The 16,789-nt window shown below is 47.9% G+C and overlaps 6 protein-coding genes across 6 annotated transcripts; 5 read left to right on the forward strand and 1 right to left on the reverse strand.

Moving 5' to 3' along the window:
- Positions 1–55: 55 nt before the first annotated feature.
- BT62DRAFT_904318 (uncharacterized protein) lies at positions 56–2,228 on the forward strand (the record flags this gene model as incomplete). Its single annotated transcript, XM_043183560.1, has 9 exons — positions 56–223; positions 303–463; positions 522–673; positions 727–882; positions 942–1,333; positions 1,394–1,604; positions 1,659–1,704; positions 1,757–1,932; positions 1,993–2,228. The coding sequence occupies 9 exons, from the start codon at positions 56–58 to the stop codon at positions 2,226–2,228; spliced, it is 1,698 nt and encodes a 565-aa protein (XP_043036495.1).
- Positions 2,229–2,583: 355 nt separating this feature from the next.
- Positions 2,584–4,644, forward strand: BT62DRAFT_935323 (UDP-galactose transporter). The gene is made up of 7 exons (XM_043186911.1): positions 2,584–2,863; positions 2,912–2,951; positions 2,999–3,023; positions 3,078–3,999; positions 4,053–4,192; positions 4,244–4,482; positions 4,535–4,644. Exons 1-6 carry the CDS (start codon positions 2,850–2,852, stop codon positions 4,300–4,302), a joined length of 1,200 nt encoding a protein of 399 aa, XP_043036496.1. The 5' UTR covers positions 2,584–2,849; the 3' UTR covers positions 4,303–4,482; positions 4,535–4,644.
- Positions 4,056–5,481, reverse strand: BT62DRAFT_935324 (phosphatases II). The gene is made up of 8 exons (XM_043186912.1): positions 5,344–5,481; positions 5,182–5,289; positions 4,990–5,112; positions 4,883–4,944; positions 4,694–4,833; positions 4,536–4,645; positions 4,242–4,483; positions 4,056–4,190 (listed from the first exon to the last, which is right to left on the reverse strand). The coding sequence occupies exons 1-7, from the start codon at positions 5,424–5,426 to the stop codon at positions 4,399–4,401; spliced, it is 711 nt and encodes a 236-aa protein (XP_043036497.1). The 5' UTR covers positions 5,427–5,481; the 3' UTR covers positions 4,056–4,190; positions 4,242–4,398.
- Positions 5,482–5,548: 67 nt separating this feature from the next.
- Positions 5,549–6,970, forward strand: BT62DRAFT_1009600 (cobW-domain-containing protein; the record flags this gene model as incomplete). Its single annotated transcript, XM_043177569.1, has 7 exons — positions 5,549–5,571; positions 5,624–5,707; positions 5,760–5,826; positions 5,878–5,887; positions 5,938–6,236; positions 6,291–6,337; positions 6,385–6,970. 7 exons carry the CDS (start codon positions 5,549–5,551, stop codon positions 6,968–6,970), a joined length of 1,116 nt encoding a protein of 371 aa, XP_043036498.1.
- Positions 6,971–7,110: 140 nt separating this feature from the next.
- BT62DRAFT_1009601 (P-loop containing nucleoside triphosphate hydrolase protein) lies at positions 7,111–10,858 on the forward strand (the record flags this gene model as incomplete). Its single annotated transcript, XM_043177570.1, has 12 exons — positions 7,111–7,345; positions 7,396–7,535; positions 7,585–8,165; positions 8,217–9,060; positions 9,110–9,274; positions 9,328–9,400; positions 9,473–9,875; positions 9,930–10,132; positions 10,183–10,311; positions 10,377–10,514; positions 10,567–10,618; positions 10,669–10,858. The coding sequence occupies 12 exons, from the start codon at positions 7,111–7,113 to the stop codon at positions 10,856–10,858; spliced, it is 3,153 nt and encodes a 1,050-aa protein (XP_043036499.1).
- A 970-nt stretch (positions 10,859–11,828) lies between these two features.
- Positions 11,829–16,557, forward strand: BT62DRAFT_344739 (ras GEF). The gene is made up of 10 exons (XM_043180575.1): positions 11,829–12,514; positions 12,566–13,865; positions 13,918–14,634; positions 14,692–14,895; positions 14,945–15,110; positions 15,166–15,319; positions 15,374–15,622; positions 15,678–15,767; positions 15,822–16,038; positions 16,091–16,557. Exons 1-10 carry the CDS (start codon positions 11,945–11,947, stop codon positions 16,399–16,401), a joined length of 3,978 nt encoding a protein of 1,325 aa, XP_043036500.1. The 5' UTR covers positions 11,829–11,944; the 3' UTR covers positions 16,402–16,557.
- Positions 16,558–16,789: the final 232 nt, after the last annotated feature.

Below are 16,789 nucleotides of genomic sequence, written 5' to 3' on the forward strand. Positions count from 1 at the left end.
CTGGAGCTGGGAACTTTGATAAACCTCACGAATTCGGACCCGTTAGGCGCTCAGCATGTCGCGGTTCCTCTACAAACTGAATGAAGCAGTTAAGCTCCATGGCGACGAAGAAAAGCATAAGACTGATGCTTGGTGCAATCGGGACTTAGTGCCTATGCCTCCCAGTCGGCGTACATGGGGGCTCATGGAATACTATGGCTACTGGTCTCTGTGTTCCCTGAACGTATGTTATGTTCTCTATTTTTACACACATGTTCCCTGTTCTCTAATTAACGGTGTTAACGTTTAACTACTCTATCTAGGTCTCGACGTGGCAGATTCCTAACACTTATCTCACCGCGGGGCTGTCAGTGGGACAATCAATGGGTGTCATTTTGGTTTGTCGTTTCGTCATTGGATTTTTCTCCACCGTCATTGCTTGGTGTGGCCTTCGTTGGCATATCGGGTTCACAATTCAAAATCGGTACGGCATTCTAAGTTTCAATCATATTCACCCCAGCGCCTGATCCCACTGTGGCAAGGTATTCATGGGGCATGCGAGGGAGTTATTTGCCTCTTTTGCAGCGAGTGTTGCTCAACTTTATTTGGAACGCCATTCAATGTTGGAACGGCGGTAAGCTGGTAACTGTCTGTATTACTGCAGTTATACCGAAATTTGCGAACTTGCCGAATCGTACGCTGATTTGCTTTCTTAACCATTCCAATTTTATCAGATTGTCTCTTTAGATCTACCGGCTGGTTTTCCCGCCACGTCGTCTGAGATGGTTGGGTTCTTTGTCTTCTGGCTCTGTTCCGTGCCGTTCTTGTATTTGCCTCCCGAGAAATTTCGCCGGCCCTTCCAGATCACCTGCGTATACTGCGCTATTGGGATGATATGCATGCGTGCGTGATTAGTAGTAGTCTTCATCATCTGGTAGCCGTGATCTGATCCCAATAATCAGTGATATGGTCCTTGGCGATAGCCAAAGGCGTGGGTCCAGTATTCCACTCTTCCCAGGCCACCAGTTCTTCGTCATGGTCTGTCTCATGGATCTTCATGAGTTGCATAAACTCTGGCGTGGGTAGCACGGCCGCAGGCATGACTAATGGCTCGGACTTCTCTCGTTACAGCAAATCGAGATGGGGTTACGTCCTGGGCTCAAATTCCAGTATTTTCATAACTGCCACTCTGGTCAGTTTTGTTGGTCTCGTAGTTACATCCGCATGTCAGCAGATCTACGGCGAGATTTACTGGAACCCGCCCGATCTCCTCATGCGAATGATGGAGTCCGGACAAGGAAGCAGCAAAGCAAGGGCTGGCGTATTCTTCCTCTCACTTGGTTTTGCTTTGACGGTAAGGATTATACCATGATAAGAATATATCGTCCTCTAATGGTTATCTAACGACAATCAGTCTGGATTTGAGAATATTTGTGGTAACGCTGTGGCCGGAGGCGTAGATCTCTCGGGCGTCTTTCCTCGCTATATCAATATCCGCCGAGGAGCCCTGATTACTTTCGTTGCTGCGTGGATTTGCCAGCCATGGCAGCTCATCAACCGGGCCGACACGTTTCTCAGCGTCCTCTCCTCCTTCTCAGTTTTCCTTGCGCCCATAATGGGGATTAGTGAGTCTACTTAACTAAACTCACATCCGCTAGTTTTAAAATACCGAACTCAAGTGTGCTGTGACTACTACGTCCTCAGAAGAATGCGGGTCAAGCTGAGGTATATTATTTTGATGTGGACCGATACGGTTGTCACTAATCTTGGCATGCAGCGACCTTTATGATCTCCATGGTTCATATTACTATACGTGGGGTTTTAATCTCAGGACTATTCCCGTGTGGATGGCTGGTTGGGCTCCAACAGTTGGTGGACTGAGTTACGTTGCGAGCGGGGACGAAAGTGGTCCCAGAGCCTTGTACGAAATGTATTATTGCTCCTTTTTTCTTGGTGAGTATGACGCTGCATTGCTTTTCTAGTGTGATTTTCTCATTCGTTTCTCGACCAAAGGTTTCGGTATCTCATTTATCCTATTTTATATCATCAACACGATCTTTCCTCCAGGAAACTTCGGAGAGATCGACGAAGTCGATTACTTTGGGACATTCACGCCGGCGGAGGCTCGAAAATTGGGTATTGTTCCTCATGCGGCAGGAAGCGTTGCTTCAGACATTGAGAAAAACAAGAGTTCAGTCATTGTCGGAGTGGATGAGGTCAAGTCTGATGTGTTCAACCGTGCACTGTAGAATGCTCCTTGTTGGGATTTTGCTGGAAAGTTCTAGAAAGGGCAATCCGGCATCATGCTGAGAGTTGATGAGAGAAAGAGAAAATTGTAGTAAATTCTAAACATAAGCCTGGAGAGTATAAATACAAGCTTTGTAGGAGCTGTAGAATAAGAAGTTCATTCTTTCTGGCCTTACCAGCCTGGAGTCTACCCTGTGCAACACCGAGGACTTCCAACACTCCTTGAGGTTCCTCGCATGTATGACTTTTGCATAGGTCTGGTGCTTATCACTCGTATTACCATGCCAGTCTTACAGACCTTGAAGCTTGAAGCTTGAAGCTTGAAGGCCTAAGCCTTGACATATGACAAGCCGAGTTTGGGCCGAGTCTCAGGGTCGAGGCGTAGTTTTAAGTGCCGTTCGAACTTGAAACTCCTAAGGTTAGGGTTACACGTCCTGGACACGTCGCCGCTGGAACAGCCATGAACTCTATATTTAACCATCGCCAAGGACCGTCAATATCCTAAGTTTTCTTCAAGCCACCTCGAACTTCACTGGTGCTTTCTGTTTCCTTCTTCAAGGGACATTCTCTCTTTTCTTTTCTTTTGTCGGGGTCGTTATACCCGTGTCGTTATATCGCATACCATGTCGTTCGTGAGGTATGTGCCAGGCCCAGTGCACTTGAACTATCTCATCGGTCATTTTAGGCTGGCCCTGTGTGTTGTAGGGGTATACTCCATGTTCTTGGTGCGTCTTACCGGTTTGGGTGTTTGCCTCCTCTGATGCCTTTCTAGCTTTGGGCCATTGCTCAAGAGCGATGTAAGTGTCATCGTGTCGAATTTTCTGGCGTAATCTGTTCTCACTGCGGTCTAGTATCTGTTCCATTTAAATCCATAGAAGACAACTCGTCCGCGAAATTCCAGTCGGCCATCATCATTGGGACGTGTCAAAGCTTGTTGAGCTCTATATCCGCCCTATTATACATTCTCCTTCGTCGGAACCCTTCACAGACTCTGTCTCAAAGTCTCGGCCTAGAAACAAAGAGCCAGCCGTTATCGAACGGTGTAGCAGCTTCCAATGGTGACGCTCATCACAACGGGAACGCCCACCACAAAGGAAGCCCCTATCACAAGCAGTCGACGCGATTTTCTCGGAAGGCCCTCCTCGTCCGATATCTTCAGTGTTCCGCCTTCATCACCGCCGCGGCACCTTTCGGCTTCGCTGCTCTCTCTTACATCTCTTACCCTGCGATGGTACTGGGAAAATCATGCAAGTTGGTTCCCGTCATGATCATGAATGTTGTCTTATACCGTCGTCGTTTCGCTCCTCACAAATATCTTGTCGTGTTCATGGTCACGACCGGAATCACCGTTTTCATGAGCATGGGCAACGATCAAGGCAAGGGCAACCACAAATCTGCTGCGTTGGAGGAGATCTCGCCCTATGCCAACATCATAGGAATCACATACTTGCTCATCAATCTTGCTTTGGATGGTGCTGTCAACTCTACCCAGGATGAAATTTTTGCGAGGCACAAGGTTACAGGCCAGCAGATGATGTTTTGGATCAATGTTTTCTGCACATTGATCACGACGTTCTTGTCCCTGCTCCCACTTCCTCATATTCCCGTCATTCATCCATCGGCCGGGGGACGGAGTGAGCTGATGGAGGCTCTGGCCTTCATTCGAGCACACCCCTCCATCGTGACTCCTCTGGCTCAGTTCGCCCTTACTGGCGCTCTAGGCCAGCTATTCATTTTCGAAACGCTTCAACACTTTGGATCTCTCACTCTTGTGTAGGTTTTCTTTTCAATTTCACTGGCTAGCCTGACACGCATTTGCATGAAAGAACTATTACATTGACACGAAAACTTTTCACGATGCTATTGTCAGTCGTGGTGTATAATCACAGTCTCACAGCTGGACAGTGGCTTGGCGCTGCCATAGTATTCACCGGAATATCTGTCGAAGCGTTTGTCAAACGTAAAGGTGTGTATTATATTTGTTGCACATTAACTTACTTACTAAATTGCAAAACAGATATCCATGCTAGACGAGTGATCGAAGAGAAGGAAAAGCCCAAACTCAAGGCTCTATAGAAATATGCCAAAAATGGGAGGAGCAACCTAGGGCTTTGAAATCGGAAATACAGAGGGAATGATAGAGACAGAAGGTTCATGACGGGGATGCGATGACTACGATATCTCCATCGCGTTTGGGTCATAGCTGCTACCGTTGTTTTCAACTAGTGTTCGTTTACGATCCATTCGGTCTTCATCCCTAGCATAATTGGCTCAGTTCAGCTGTATACTGATATCGGGAGATGATTTACCCTGGATCATCACCATCGTCGTCCTCCTCCCTCTTCCTTCGTGATACTCCGTTATTACGAGTAGGATAGGATGACACCGCTTGATTTGCTCGGTAGATTGCTTCGTATTCCTGCATGAGATTAAATCGATGATCAACTCACGCGTAGAAGTTGCATACTTTGAGCTGGGTCAGGAACCCGCCATTTGGAGAGATACAATAGCGCCGATTCTGTACCATGTGAAGGGCATCCTCCCATGAAAGTTGGTAGTGTTGCATGACGAACATTACTACGAAGGCAGGAGAGATGCTAATGCCACCTATTACATAGATTAGACCAATGGTGAAAGATCCCGTCAGCGTACATACCATTGCAATGGACCAGCACCTTTCCTCCTCTCGCGATCGCATCATCGATGAATTGTTTGGCTCTAAGAAATAAATGGAGTGTCGAGAAGGACACAGACTGAACGTACCGAGGAAAAAGGCGGATAAGATTCTGTTCCTCGCTGTCTTCGACGTCCAGCACGATATACTGAAAGTGATCCGGAAAACGCGGCTTGACAGAGAACGATTCCTTCACGTCGCGTATACACACACTTGGAGGTGAGGGTATGATTCATCAGCTCAACATCTGCAGAGACACTCGGCCAGAACAAGCACATTACATGTGTGTTATTTGAAGCGCCTTGAGAGTATCGAAGGACTTTGAAACGACAAAGGGACCTAGCAAGAGACCTGGAAGGATTTCCTGGCATTCACGCCGCATCTCATACCTGGGAAGGGTCGGTTAATGGAGCCTGATGGGGCCTTGAAAGGTCGTACTGTACCTCCACTCGACGTCGGCAGGGCCCTGGATAACGTTGCGGAGCTGCTCCTCCGACAGAGGTCTGTTTGAGTAGTTCATGTCCATAATGACGGGTAAGGAAAGGGAAAGGTTGCAATACAGAGGAAGGACCCTGACCGACTCGGACGCGTTGTGACTTTTATTACAAACACAATTGCTTCTTCGTCTTCCACCATCTGACACCGGCAATGGACCTCGACGACGAGATACCGTACGGCCTTTCGTCCTTCTGCGTTGCACACTGTCGTTATATTCGTTTCTAGGACACTTGTTGAGCACTCTAATGACAGGGTGCCGTTGACAATTATATGTGGATTTCTAGGCGCAGGAAAATCGACGTTGCTCAAGTGTGTTCCCGAAATTACTCCTCGACTGTCTGCCTGCCTAACAGATGGATAGGCGCATCTTGACCGAACGGCATGGATATCGCATCGCCGTCATCATGAATGAGTTTGGAGACACCGCTGTAAGTCGCATCGTGTTGACTGTTCACCTTTCGACTTGAACTGAGGAATAGGATATTGAAGGTCGGCAATACATAGAACAATTGCATCGCACTCAACTTTCTTCTCTATAGCAAAAACCATCAATGTATCCTCTCCAGACGACCCAACTGCCGAAGCGTCAGAAGAATTTCTCGAGCTGGCAAACGGATGTCTCTGTTGCAGCATCAAAGACGTAGGCATCGCAGCCATCGAGAAGCTGATGCAGCGTAAGGGTGCCTTTGACTACATATTGCTGGAAACGACTGGCTTAGCCGATCCTGGTCCAATTGCGTCTATGTTCTGGCAAAATGAGGAATTTGCTTCAGGAGTGGGCAAGGATATCGTGCTTGATGGCGTTGTATGCGTTGTAGATGCTTGCTTTGGTCAGAAAGTGAGTGCCTACATACTCCTTCCTAAAGGCCCCCCGGTCTGATCATATTCGTAGCAAATAGAGGAAGACGCTACTTATGACGAAATCGGAGAAAGCATACGGTACGCTGCCTGAGTATCTGTGGTGGATTGCTTCTCATGTTCTCTAGGCAAATTGCAGGTTCCGACGTTATTCTTCTCAATAAAATAGACTTGGTCGAGCCTGTCGAAGCCGCACACCTCGAATCCGCAATACGCCAAATTAATCCAGCGGCACCTTTACATAAAACTGTGCGAGGCCAGCTTGATGTCGGGAGTATCGTGAACATCGAGGCATATTCTACTCGTCCCAAGTTTCCTGTACATGGGCATGACCACAACGCTATACGTGCCGGCCATGATCATTCCGAACAAAGTCACTACGAACTCCGAGGCATTTCGAGTTTGCAGGTGACTTGCCCCACTCTGGGTCAGGAAAAAATGGATAAGTTAGATGCCTGGATTCGCTCGGTCCTGTGGGAGAATCAGCTCCCAGAAGGGACTCAGTCTTCAGAACTTCAGGTTTTACGCTGCAAAGGACTTGTCATCACTGATGCTGGGGATCAATATGTGTTACAGGGAGTGCGGAGTATGTACGATATGTCGTTGGTGGGGGAGGAAGTCGTCGGGGTTCCTGAGCAGGGGAAACTTGTATTCATTGGGAAAGGGTTGGATCTTGTCGTTAGAAAGAGCCTTGAGGACATCGTAAATTCATGAAAACTGTATTTTTTTCGATGATCTATGCTGTCTCGCACAAAGGACAATGGCTGGCTCGTGGCATAGACCTCGATCAAAGGTCTTTGACAGATTCACATGTACACAGCCACATCGTTTCACCTTTGTGCGCCTACTGCGTCATGGAAGCTTCGAATCCTTCAAATGTTCGCATTATCACGACACTGGGTCATGTCGACCATGGCAAGACAACTCTCATGGATTCGCTTTTGGCAGCAAACAACATTATTTCATCACGGATGGCTGGAAAAATGCGGTACTTGGATAGTCGGGAGGATGAGCAAGAGCGAGGAATCACGATGGAAAGCAGCGCTGTCTCCCTCAAATTCCAAGTTATGGGACGAAACGAGAGTGGAGGTGCGCCTCTATGCCGATATAATCGTGAAATACGTGACAGACGTGCTCAGAAAGAACCCCGATATCCTACACCATAAATATGGTCGATACACCCGGTCACGTCGATTTTTCGGGGGAAGTGTCCACCGCATCTCGCCTATGTGACGGCGCGCTCATCTTGGTCGATGTCGTAGAGGGCGTTTGCACGCAGGTATGTGATTTCTCCATTTCTGCCATGTTCACGATCTAAAGGTGGGCAGACCATTTCAGTGCTTAGGCAAGCGTGGAAGGACGGACTCAAGCCTGTGCTGATTATCAACAAGTTCGACCGCTTGATCACAGAGCTCCAACTAGCTCCAGTGGAGGCCTATCACCATCTGTCCCGGTTAATTGAACAGGTCAATGCCGTCATGGGCGACTTTTTCGCTGGAGAGAGGATGGAGGATGATCTTCGTTGGCGGGAGGAGCGAGAGCGTAGGTTGGCAGAAAAGAAGGAGATGCAAGTCAACGAGACTGAAGCCACCATCAACGATGACGAGGAATTCCAGGAGAAAGATGACGAAGACATTTATTTTGCGCCGGAGAAGGGGAACGTCGTCTTCGCGTCTGCGATTGATGGATGGGGCTTTCGTGTCGGGAAATTCGCGCAACTGTACGCGGTGAAGCTCGGTATAAAGGAAGCTAATCTTCGCAGGGTGCTGTGGGGAGATTTTTTCTTGGATCCAAAGACGAAGAAAGTCATCAGTTACAAGCATTTACGTGGGCGCGCTCTAAAGCCCTTATTTGTGCAGTTCGTGTTGGAAAATATATGGGCAGTATATGATGCCGTCGTGCTCAACCCGTACGTATATCTTTGCGGCCAAAAAAATGATGCGCTGATTGAGTGACGTAGGAATATGGAGAAGGTTGCCAAGATTACTTCTACCCTCAATTTGAAGATCCCTCTGCGCGATTTGAAGTCAAAGGATACTCGGCAACTTCTCTCGCTCATCTTCTCTCAATGGCTTTCTTTGTCTACGTGCATCATACAGTCGGTAATCGACGTCGTACCGGCCCCACCAGTTGCACAAGCTACTCGAATACCAAAAATGCTTTACCCAGATAGTCCTGAGCCGCCGATGCCCAAGAATAGGCTTGAAGAAAATCTATATACAGCCAATTACAGTTCGGACGCGTACGTTTGTGCATTCGTCAGCAAAATGTTTGTTGTATCCGAGAAGGACTTACCGGAGAACCAAAAGAAAACCATAACTGCCGAGGAGATGAGGGCCAGAGCACGCGAGGCTCGAGAAGCCCGACAACATGGCCAGGCAGAGTCCGGCGCGGGAGCGGCGCCGTCGGGTATTGACCTTTCTTATAGGACAGAAGATACCAAAGCCGAAGAGACGAAACAAGACTCAGAGATCATACTGGGTTTTGCGCGTCTATATTCTGGTACCATCAAGACCGGCGCCACAATTTACTGTGCGCTTCCGAAGTATAATGCTTCATTGCCCTTCACACATCCGCATAACGTCAAATATCTCAAGACGGCAACTGTGGAGGGCCTCTATGTGATGATGGGCAGGGAATTGACGACTGTCGGTTCTGTTCGGGCAGGAAATACTTTTGCTATCAGAGGTCTTGAAGGAATTGTGTGGAGAAGCGCCACTCTATGTGCACCTGGTCAAAATGGTCTCGAGAATGCTGCGGCGTTGGAAAATTGCATGATCAATCTCGGACGTGTTGATCGCTCTGTGAGCATGAACGGTCTATTCGTTACACGACATACTGATGGGAAACTAGGTACCACCCATTGTTCGAGTCGCGGTTGAATCTCTTCTCCCCGCTGATATGCCTAAGGTTATCAGCGGTTTGAAATTACTTGTACAATCGGACCCGTCTGTAGAGTCTTTCCAGCAACAGACGGGTGAGCACGTTATTGTTGGAGCTGGCGAGTTGCATTTAGAGGTGAGGATATGAGATCTACGTCACGACTTTGGGATTGACAGATGGACACGCAGAGATGTTTGAAGGACCTACGTGAACGATTCGCCAAGGTAGAAATCCAGGCGTCCAAGCCCATCGTTCCTTTTCGTGAGACAGCAGTCAAAGGACAAGGCCGGTACATGTTGTGATTTTTAATCTTATTTTGACAATTGTTCACAGACATGCCCCCGCCCAAAACGACCGGTAGTCCACGTGGTACAATGAAAGGTGCCAGTTCACAAGGTATCGCAACATTTTCTATCCGCGCGTGTCCTCTTCCCAAGGCGATCCTGGAATTTATTCTGGACAATCTTCTCATCTTGAAAAACCTGGAACGGGATCGTCGGTCTGGTGATTCTGCGACAAGCTTGGAGGAACTTGATCAGGATTTTGTAGATGTGAATGGAGAGATCTTTAGGAAACCTACCGTAAAAACAGATCAATTTTGGCCCACCTTGAATGACATCCTTGGGAAGGTTGGCGGGGAGTGGGGAAATGTGTTGGATCGGATATGGACATTTGGTCCTCAGCGGGTAGGTGCTTGCATGTTGATTGATGCAAGGAAGTCGGGGTCAATACGATCGTACGTCAACTTCCTACCTGTGATGGTGACTAGGTTTCATGATTGTTGGTATAGACTAAAACAGCGTCTCGAGAGATCAATAGTAGGAGCAACTGATGTTGATGGCGACAAGACTCTCTATGATCTTGATGACTGTATTGAAACCGGGTTTCAACTGGCGACCTTCCAAGGTCCTCTCTGTGCGGAGCCGGTCGAGGGGATGGCCTTTTTCTTGGAGGACCTGACCATCGACAGAGAAGGGCTTAAAAAGGAGATAGGTATGTTGGCCTAAAGTAAATGATGTATGTGCGGTACTAAAGAAGCACAGAACAAAACCGATTAGCACAGGTAACTGGCTCAATGATAACATCTGTCAGAGATGCATGCAGAAATGGTCTCCTCGACTGGTCTCCTCGACTGATGCTGGCTATATACTCATGCGATATACAAGCGTCCAGTAAGTGATGCTGATTGAATCTGTGTGCAGCATGATCTGACGGGCCTATTCCTATTTTCTTACAGCCGATGTTTTGGGTAAAGTTTATGGTGTTGTTGCGAAGCGTCGGGGGCGGATAGTGGCAGAAGAGATGCGGGAAGGCACATCTTTCTTCACAGTCTCGGCATTGCTTCCTGTAGTAGAGAGCTTTGGCTTCGCGGACGGTGAGAGTGATGGTTCTACCGTGATGATCAAAGTTAACTTCTGAACTGATAGATATACGGAAACGATCATCCGGGGCGGCAAGCCCTCAGCTTATATTCAATGGGTAAGTAAGAAACTCATTTCAGTCGTGCTTCTTTTCTGACACAAATTCAGTTATGAAATGCTAGACCAGGACCCTTTTTGGGTCCCGACCACAGAGGAGGAACTAGAAGATTTGGGTGAAAAGGCAGATCGCGTGAATATAGCTAAGACTTACATGGATGCTGTCCGGGATCGCAAAGGACTATTTGTGGACCGGAAGATTGTCGAATTTGCAGAAAAACAAAGGACGTTGAAGCGTTAGGAACATCTGTTTACAGATGATTAGATTTATTTTTTGCTTTGTCATTATAGTGTATAACACGGTCCCTGTCCGTTGTAGATCCAATCGCTACCCTACGGTACAAAATGAATATTAGCAAACCCTGTGCTGTGAATCCAGCGCATCGTATATGACCGGCGTAAGCGGTGTTCTCATGGTGATAGGCATGATGGTACAATGATACACATTTGTTTCCGTGTCATTGATGAAAGTGCACGCTTAACGCAAGACGGTTTGTTGCCTAGATAATGGTGTAAGGGCGCAATTTAAACATTGTGAGCTCGAGGCGTCGGCTTTGCCAAAAGAAGGCGAACCGACAAATTTTGGGATTTTACTAGACGGAACAGTCATAGATTGACTACAAACTGATGGACTGGATACAAGCTTTCATTGGCAGCAAAAATTGATTATCCGGTGTCATCTGACTCGTCTTTCTAGGAGGGGGAGCGATCGCAGAAGAGAAGGAAGAAGACACTTCTTTTCATCACGGTCTCGGTGTTGCTTCCTGACGAGCTTTGGCTTCACGGACGGGGAGAGTTGATGAATCTGTTGATAGACGCTTGATTAATATCCGGCGACTACGAACTTTCGGAGGGGCAAGCCCTCAGTTCACATTTAACGGGTGAGTAAGAAATGCGTTTCAACCGGGTTTCTAACGGAAGTCCAGATATGAAATCCTGAACCAGGGCCCTTTCTTGATCCAGGAGGAACTACAAAAAATAGATCGTATGAATGAATATGGGATGGGTGGTGTTCGAACATTAGAGATCGTTGGATTTGCGGAGATATAGAGGTTATTAGAGCGGTAGAAATGAGGGTGTACTTGTACAGATAATTAAATTCCGGCCCTTAGGTACTCCTGTACCTTTGGAGGCTGGAATACGACAATCCAGGGAAAAATGCAAAATTTCATTCTATCAGGGGCAATTACGTAATCGCCTAATCCGCGGTTGATGTGTTCTCGATATTCAGTCTCACGTCCGTGCTAGCAGTTCCTCATTCTCTCTTTTTGCACCTTATAATTTCCTCGTCGGCTGCTTGGCCGCCTGGCAGTGGTACCAGCGCTGAATGGCAACGGTCGCGGTCCCTATATTCGGCGGCCATCACGCTTCTTTTCTGCCCAACTCGACCCAATCTTCTTCGGCGGCTGTCGGTACCTCCCCCCAGTCCCAGTCAGCTCAGATGCAAGACCAGGACCTTTCTGAAGAATACCCTATTCTGTATTGTCGTGCCCTCTATGACTACGAGGCCCAGGACGCATCAGCTCTGTCGTTCCGGAGAAACGATATTATCGAGGTCTTGACGCAACAGGCCTCGGGATGGTGGGACGGCTTACTAAGGGAAGAGAGAGGCTGGTTCCCGTCAAATTATGTGACCATCATTTCGGAGGAGGACGCAGAGCTGGCGCTTACTGGATCCGATTTCTCGAACACGGACGCCTCGGGGAATAGCAACCAACGTCATTCCATTGTTGACATATCGCACGCCATGATGAGGGGCTCTCAATCAGATAACGAAGAATGGTTGGACAGTGAACTGAACGGGGCTGGGAGCGGGATCGACGACCTGGCAAATTCGATGTGGGAGGCTGGTTCATCCAGTGATTTCTGGATGCCACAAGTAGATCCTAATGGGCAGGTAAGATACCGTCACCTCTCTATCATCGTAATAAGGACTAATAATAATCAGATATTCTACGTTAATACGAAAACCGGCCAGCAGTCTCGCGACCTTCCGCAGGAGACGGAGGACGAAATATCGGACAGCGATTTAGTTGCACTCACGTCGCAGGCCAGTTCACGTTCCGGTGCGAGTGCGAGACTCGCTTTCGGGTCTAACAATACATTTGAGCCCGCCGCCAGTGACTCCGATACGACTGGTAACATGGCAGGCTTTGGGCTCCCTCGTCGCTCGGGGACACCGGAACCATGGATCAAGAAGCTTGCAGATGATGGGATGTCCTACTTCTACTATAATAAAGTCGATGGCAGCGTTCAGTGGACGCGACCAGAGGCACCTCGAAACCATTCTTCCAAAACACCGACTCAGCCATCACAGACCACGTCTTCCTCTGCACCGTTTCATTCATTTCAGCCAGGAGATACGAATAGGTTTAGCCTGTATTCCGATAGCTCCGACATTCAACCTTTTGATAATGTGTCCAGTGTTCGGCCAGACACGAATGGGCATCCCGAGCCGTTGCAGCGACCGGCTTATGTTGACTCTCTCGTCATGGAACTCACCGGCGCCGAACGAATAGCCCAATTGCTTCAGAAGGCATTGGCACCTCCACCTGCCGAAGTTCTGACAGACTTATCCGCGATTGCAAAGAATGCTATCCAAGCGGTAGTGGATAACATCCAGTTGAATGGTATCGTGCGCAGAACAGAAAATGATAGGAAAATGGACGAGATGATTCATGCTGTTGTTTTGGCGGTTCGGAATCTCCTTTATGTGTCTGCCATCCCTGCTGGTCAAATCCCGAACCACCTCCTTCCCCGGAGCGTCCATGAACGTGAAGTTAAAGCCACACAGCCGACTCCTCCATCTCCGCTGAAGCCAGCTCAACGAAAAGTAACGGCGACATTGTCTCGCCTCGTGTTGTCGGCACGTGCCATGCAATACGATTCGGGTTCATCACTCTCAGATACTTTGAATCGCATTGAAGTTGATGCGGATGAACTCGAACGTGCTGTCATATCGTTTGTGTTGGAGGTGCAAAGAAACCGTTCTTCTTCTGTATCGGAAAAGTCCGACAAGCGATTGCACGGAGTCTTCTCCACCGCTAACATCGGTTTGGGCCTTGTGGGAGCCGGCGCAGCAGGAACATGGAAAGGTTTCGGTTGGGTGTCACTGGAAGCTGACGAACAGAATCCGCAGAAAGTTTTAAGCGCCGAAGTTGCAAATGAAGTAGGATCCCATGTGGCCCAACTGAATCACCAGTTTGTCCAGCTCGGCACCACCCTAAAATCACTGGACTTCGGTGCAGGTATGTTTTAATGATATAGAAAGACACCTGTATTGATCTCGTATCCTGTTAGTTCGATCACAGACAAAAGATTTCATCGCGCAGGTGTCGTCGTTCCTGTGCTTTGTCACAAATATCCATATTGCACGCCATGTCGATATCGATGGAATACGGCAAGAGTCAAATCATGTTCCAAATGATTTGTATGTTCCGAGTGTCATCAACGCTCGATTACTCGTTCGGACCTTGGAATGCGCTGTGCAAGCTCTATACGATGATGGCGCGGCCCTATTTTTGGCATCTCAGTCATGGCGGGAAGGAGACGCCCATGCCGTTTTTGACTACGCTGACATGATTGAGGCGTCGATCCAGGCTAACTTGACTGTTGTCCAACAAGCGCTCGATGATCTTTTGTCGATTGGTCATGACCAGGCAGAAATTGGCCAGGGTGATTACAATGGATCGATTGAATGGCGCATGTCGCGTTTGAGTATCATTGATACTCAGCTTGGAGGTTCCGGAGGTTCTGCACGTCCAGTATCGCCTATGCCTGGCGAATATGAGACACCTGGAGACGACGTGGTCGATATAGGATATGTATTCAGCAGACCGCCAGCCGCAGACCGCGCCAGCTATCCAAGGCCTTATCATACACCGAATGCCTCGATGACGGTCTCTATGAATGGTAATTCCTTCGCCGAAGCAACGGAAGAGACGGTGGTCGGATACGAAGACGACGACGTGCATTCTACATTTCCGCATGATGAACCCAGTCCATTCTATGACGAAAGTGAGACGCCTTGTTGATATCTCAACAGTGTACATTTGTCTAAATTATTATCTGTAGCGCAACCGCCAAAGACTCAGCGGAAAAAGGATCTCAAGGGTCTTCTTGGTGACGAGTACAAGGAAGCACCTGAGCCTCCCGAAACACCATGGTATCTGCTTCCTAAGTACGATCCAGAGGATATTTTGATTGATACCGACAACTCTGTTCGTGGAGGGACTGTACCTGCCTTGGTGGAGCGACTAACAGCCCATGAACAAGCTGGTATGTAAGATTACCTGACTAAACCGTCATACTAATGGTTTCGCATCAGATCGTGCCTTCATCAAGGCCTTTATGATGACCTTCAAGTCCTTTACAACGGTTGACACGTTGTTCGATTTACTTGTTCGGCGTTTTAGGATACAGCCGCCACCAGATCTGAATCCAAAAGAGCTGGAAAATTGGGCAACACTAAAGCAGCGCGTTATTCAGATGAGGTCCACTTGCACCCCTGTATCTCATCGACTCTGTCCGCTCACTGGTACGAAACAGGGTCCTAAACACATTTAAGTCAATGGTATTGGATGACGATATTCTCGAAAAGGAGGACGTGCACATCCTGCAGCAGATGAAGGAGTTCATATCATCAGATGAGGTATCTCATTTTGCGGCGGCGAAGCAATTGATGCTTCATATCGAGAGAGCGGTCAGTGTGTCTAGCAACAGATCTCTGCTTAATGCTCAACCTCTTCTTTTACAGCAAAAGGGCGGCGATCGCGTCAAAATCGTCCCGGTAAATCTCACCCAGGCGCCGCCTCCTATATATCCTAAACAGAACAAGAAGCTAAAGTTGGCGGATATTGAGCCTTTGGAATTGGCCCGACAGCTCACTATAATGGAGAGCAATTTATTCCAGCGTATCAAGCCTATGGAGTGTTTGCAACGAGCACGCGAACAAAAGACTGAAAACTCTGATAATATCACCACTGTAATCCATGCAAGTAATCGAGTAGGTTATATTTCTCATCTGCTGTTCGAACTCATGAACTCACTTTCGTACTGAGATTGCAGACTGGGTTGCGGACTCTATCCTTACTAAGGAAGATTCCCGACGTCGTGCCTCAACAGTCAAGCATTTGATTAGCGTGGCTGATGTACGTCCGGCCTCATCTTGTGTTCTGTGGCAGCGCCTAAATTACTCCTTATAGCGCTGTCGCACGTTGAACAATTTCTCTACCATGATCGCAATAACATCTGGACTGAACACTCCACCCATTCGACGGTTAAAGCGAACATGGGAGCAAGTCAGCCAACGATACTTGGCTCAGTTTGGTGCCTGCGAAATGACTATTGATAGCAACAAGAACTTTAACAAGTACCGTTCTTTGATGGCGACTGTGACCCCGCCCTGCGTACCTTTCATTGGTGAGATCGTTACCCACTCATGGTCCCCTACTATATGTAACCTTTTCTCCAGGTGTGTTTCTATCAACACTACAGTTCATTCAGGATGGGAACCCCGATAACCTTCCAGGCGGTCTGGTCAATTTCAAAAAGCGTCAAAAAGCATCGGAAGTCATCAGCGATATCCAACGTTGGCAGGCCCAATCGTTCAACTTCCAGCCAATACCCACTATTCAGCAGTACATTGAAGATTCATTATCACAATTCAATGATACGACTAAGGCTACCAGCGACATGTTCTGGGCACTCAGCTTGGAACGGGAACCTAGGGAGAGGGAGGATGAAAAGATGGCCCGGTTACTTCAAGAGAGCGGATTTTTGTAGTGTGTTAATTTCTTTTTTGCTTTTATTGACGGGACGGTGCTTTTTGGCAATCTGTATTATTGTTAATCCTGGTACTGGTCTGTATATGCTTGTTGTGTACAGTAGAATGACATCTTCTAGAAACACTCTTTTTTCTGCATCATGCTAGCGTGGTATCAGCTATCCTCAGTGTTTACCTCGTACAGAGGTAATTGCTGTAATATCTTATATGTATGCGTTAACTATACACCCACCGAGACCTTGGTTTTTGCGGGACTACCTGCAGCCGCGATAACAAGAAGGTATATATTACTAGAATTCACTCACTGCGATCTGCTGAACTCAGGCTAGAAAGACTTGTTGCTAGCGACAAGCCAATGGCTATGAAAGGACGTTATCGGTGCACAAA

This window comes from Guyanagaster necrorhizus (genome assembly GCF_019112545.1).
Source record: "Guyanagaster necrorhizus MCA 3950 unplaced genomic scaffold BT62scaffold_25, whole genome shotgun sequence".
NCBI classification, from domain to species: domain Eukaryota; kingdom Fungi; phylum Basidiomycota; class Agaricomycetes; order Agaricales; family Physalacriaceae; genus Guyanagaster; species Guyanagaster necrorhizus.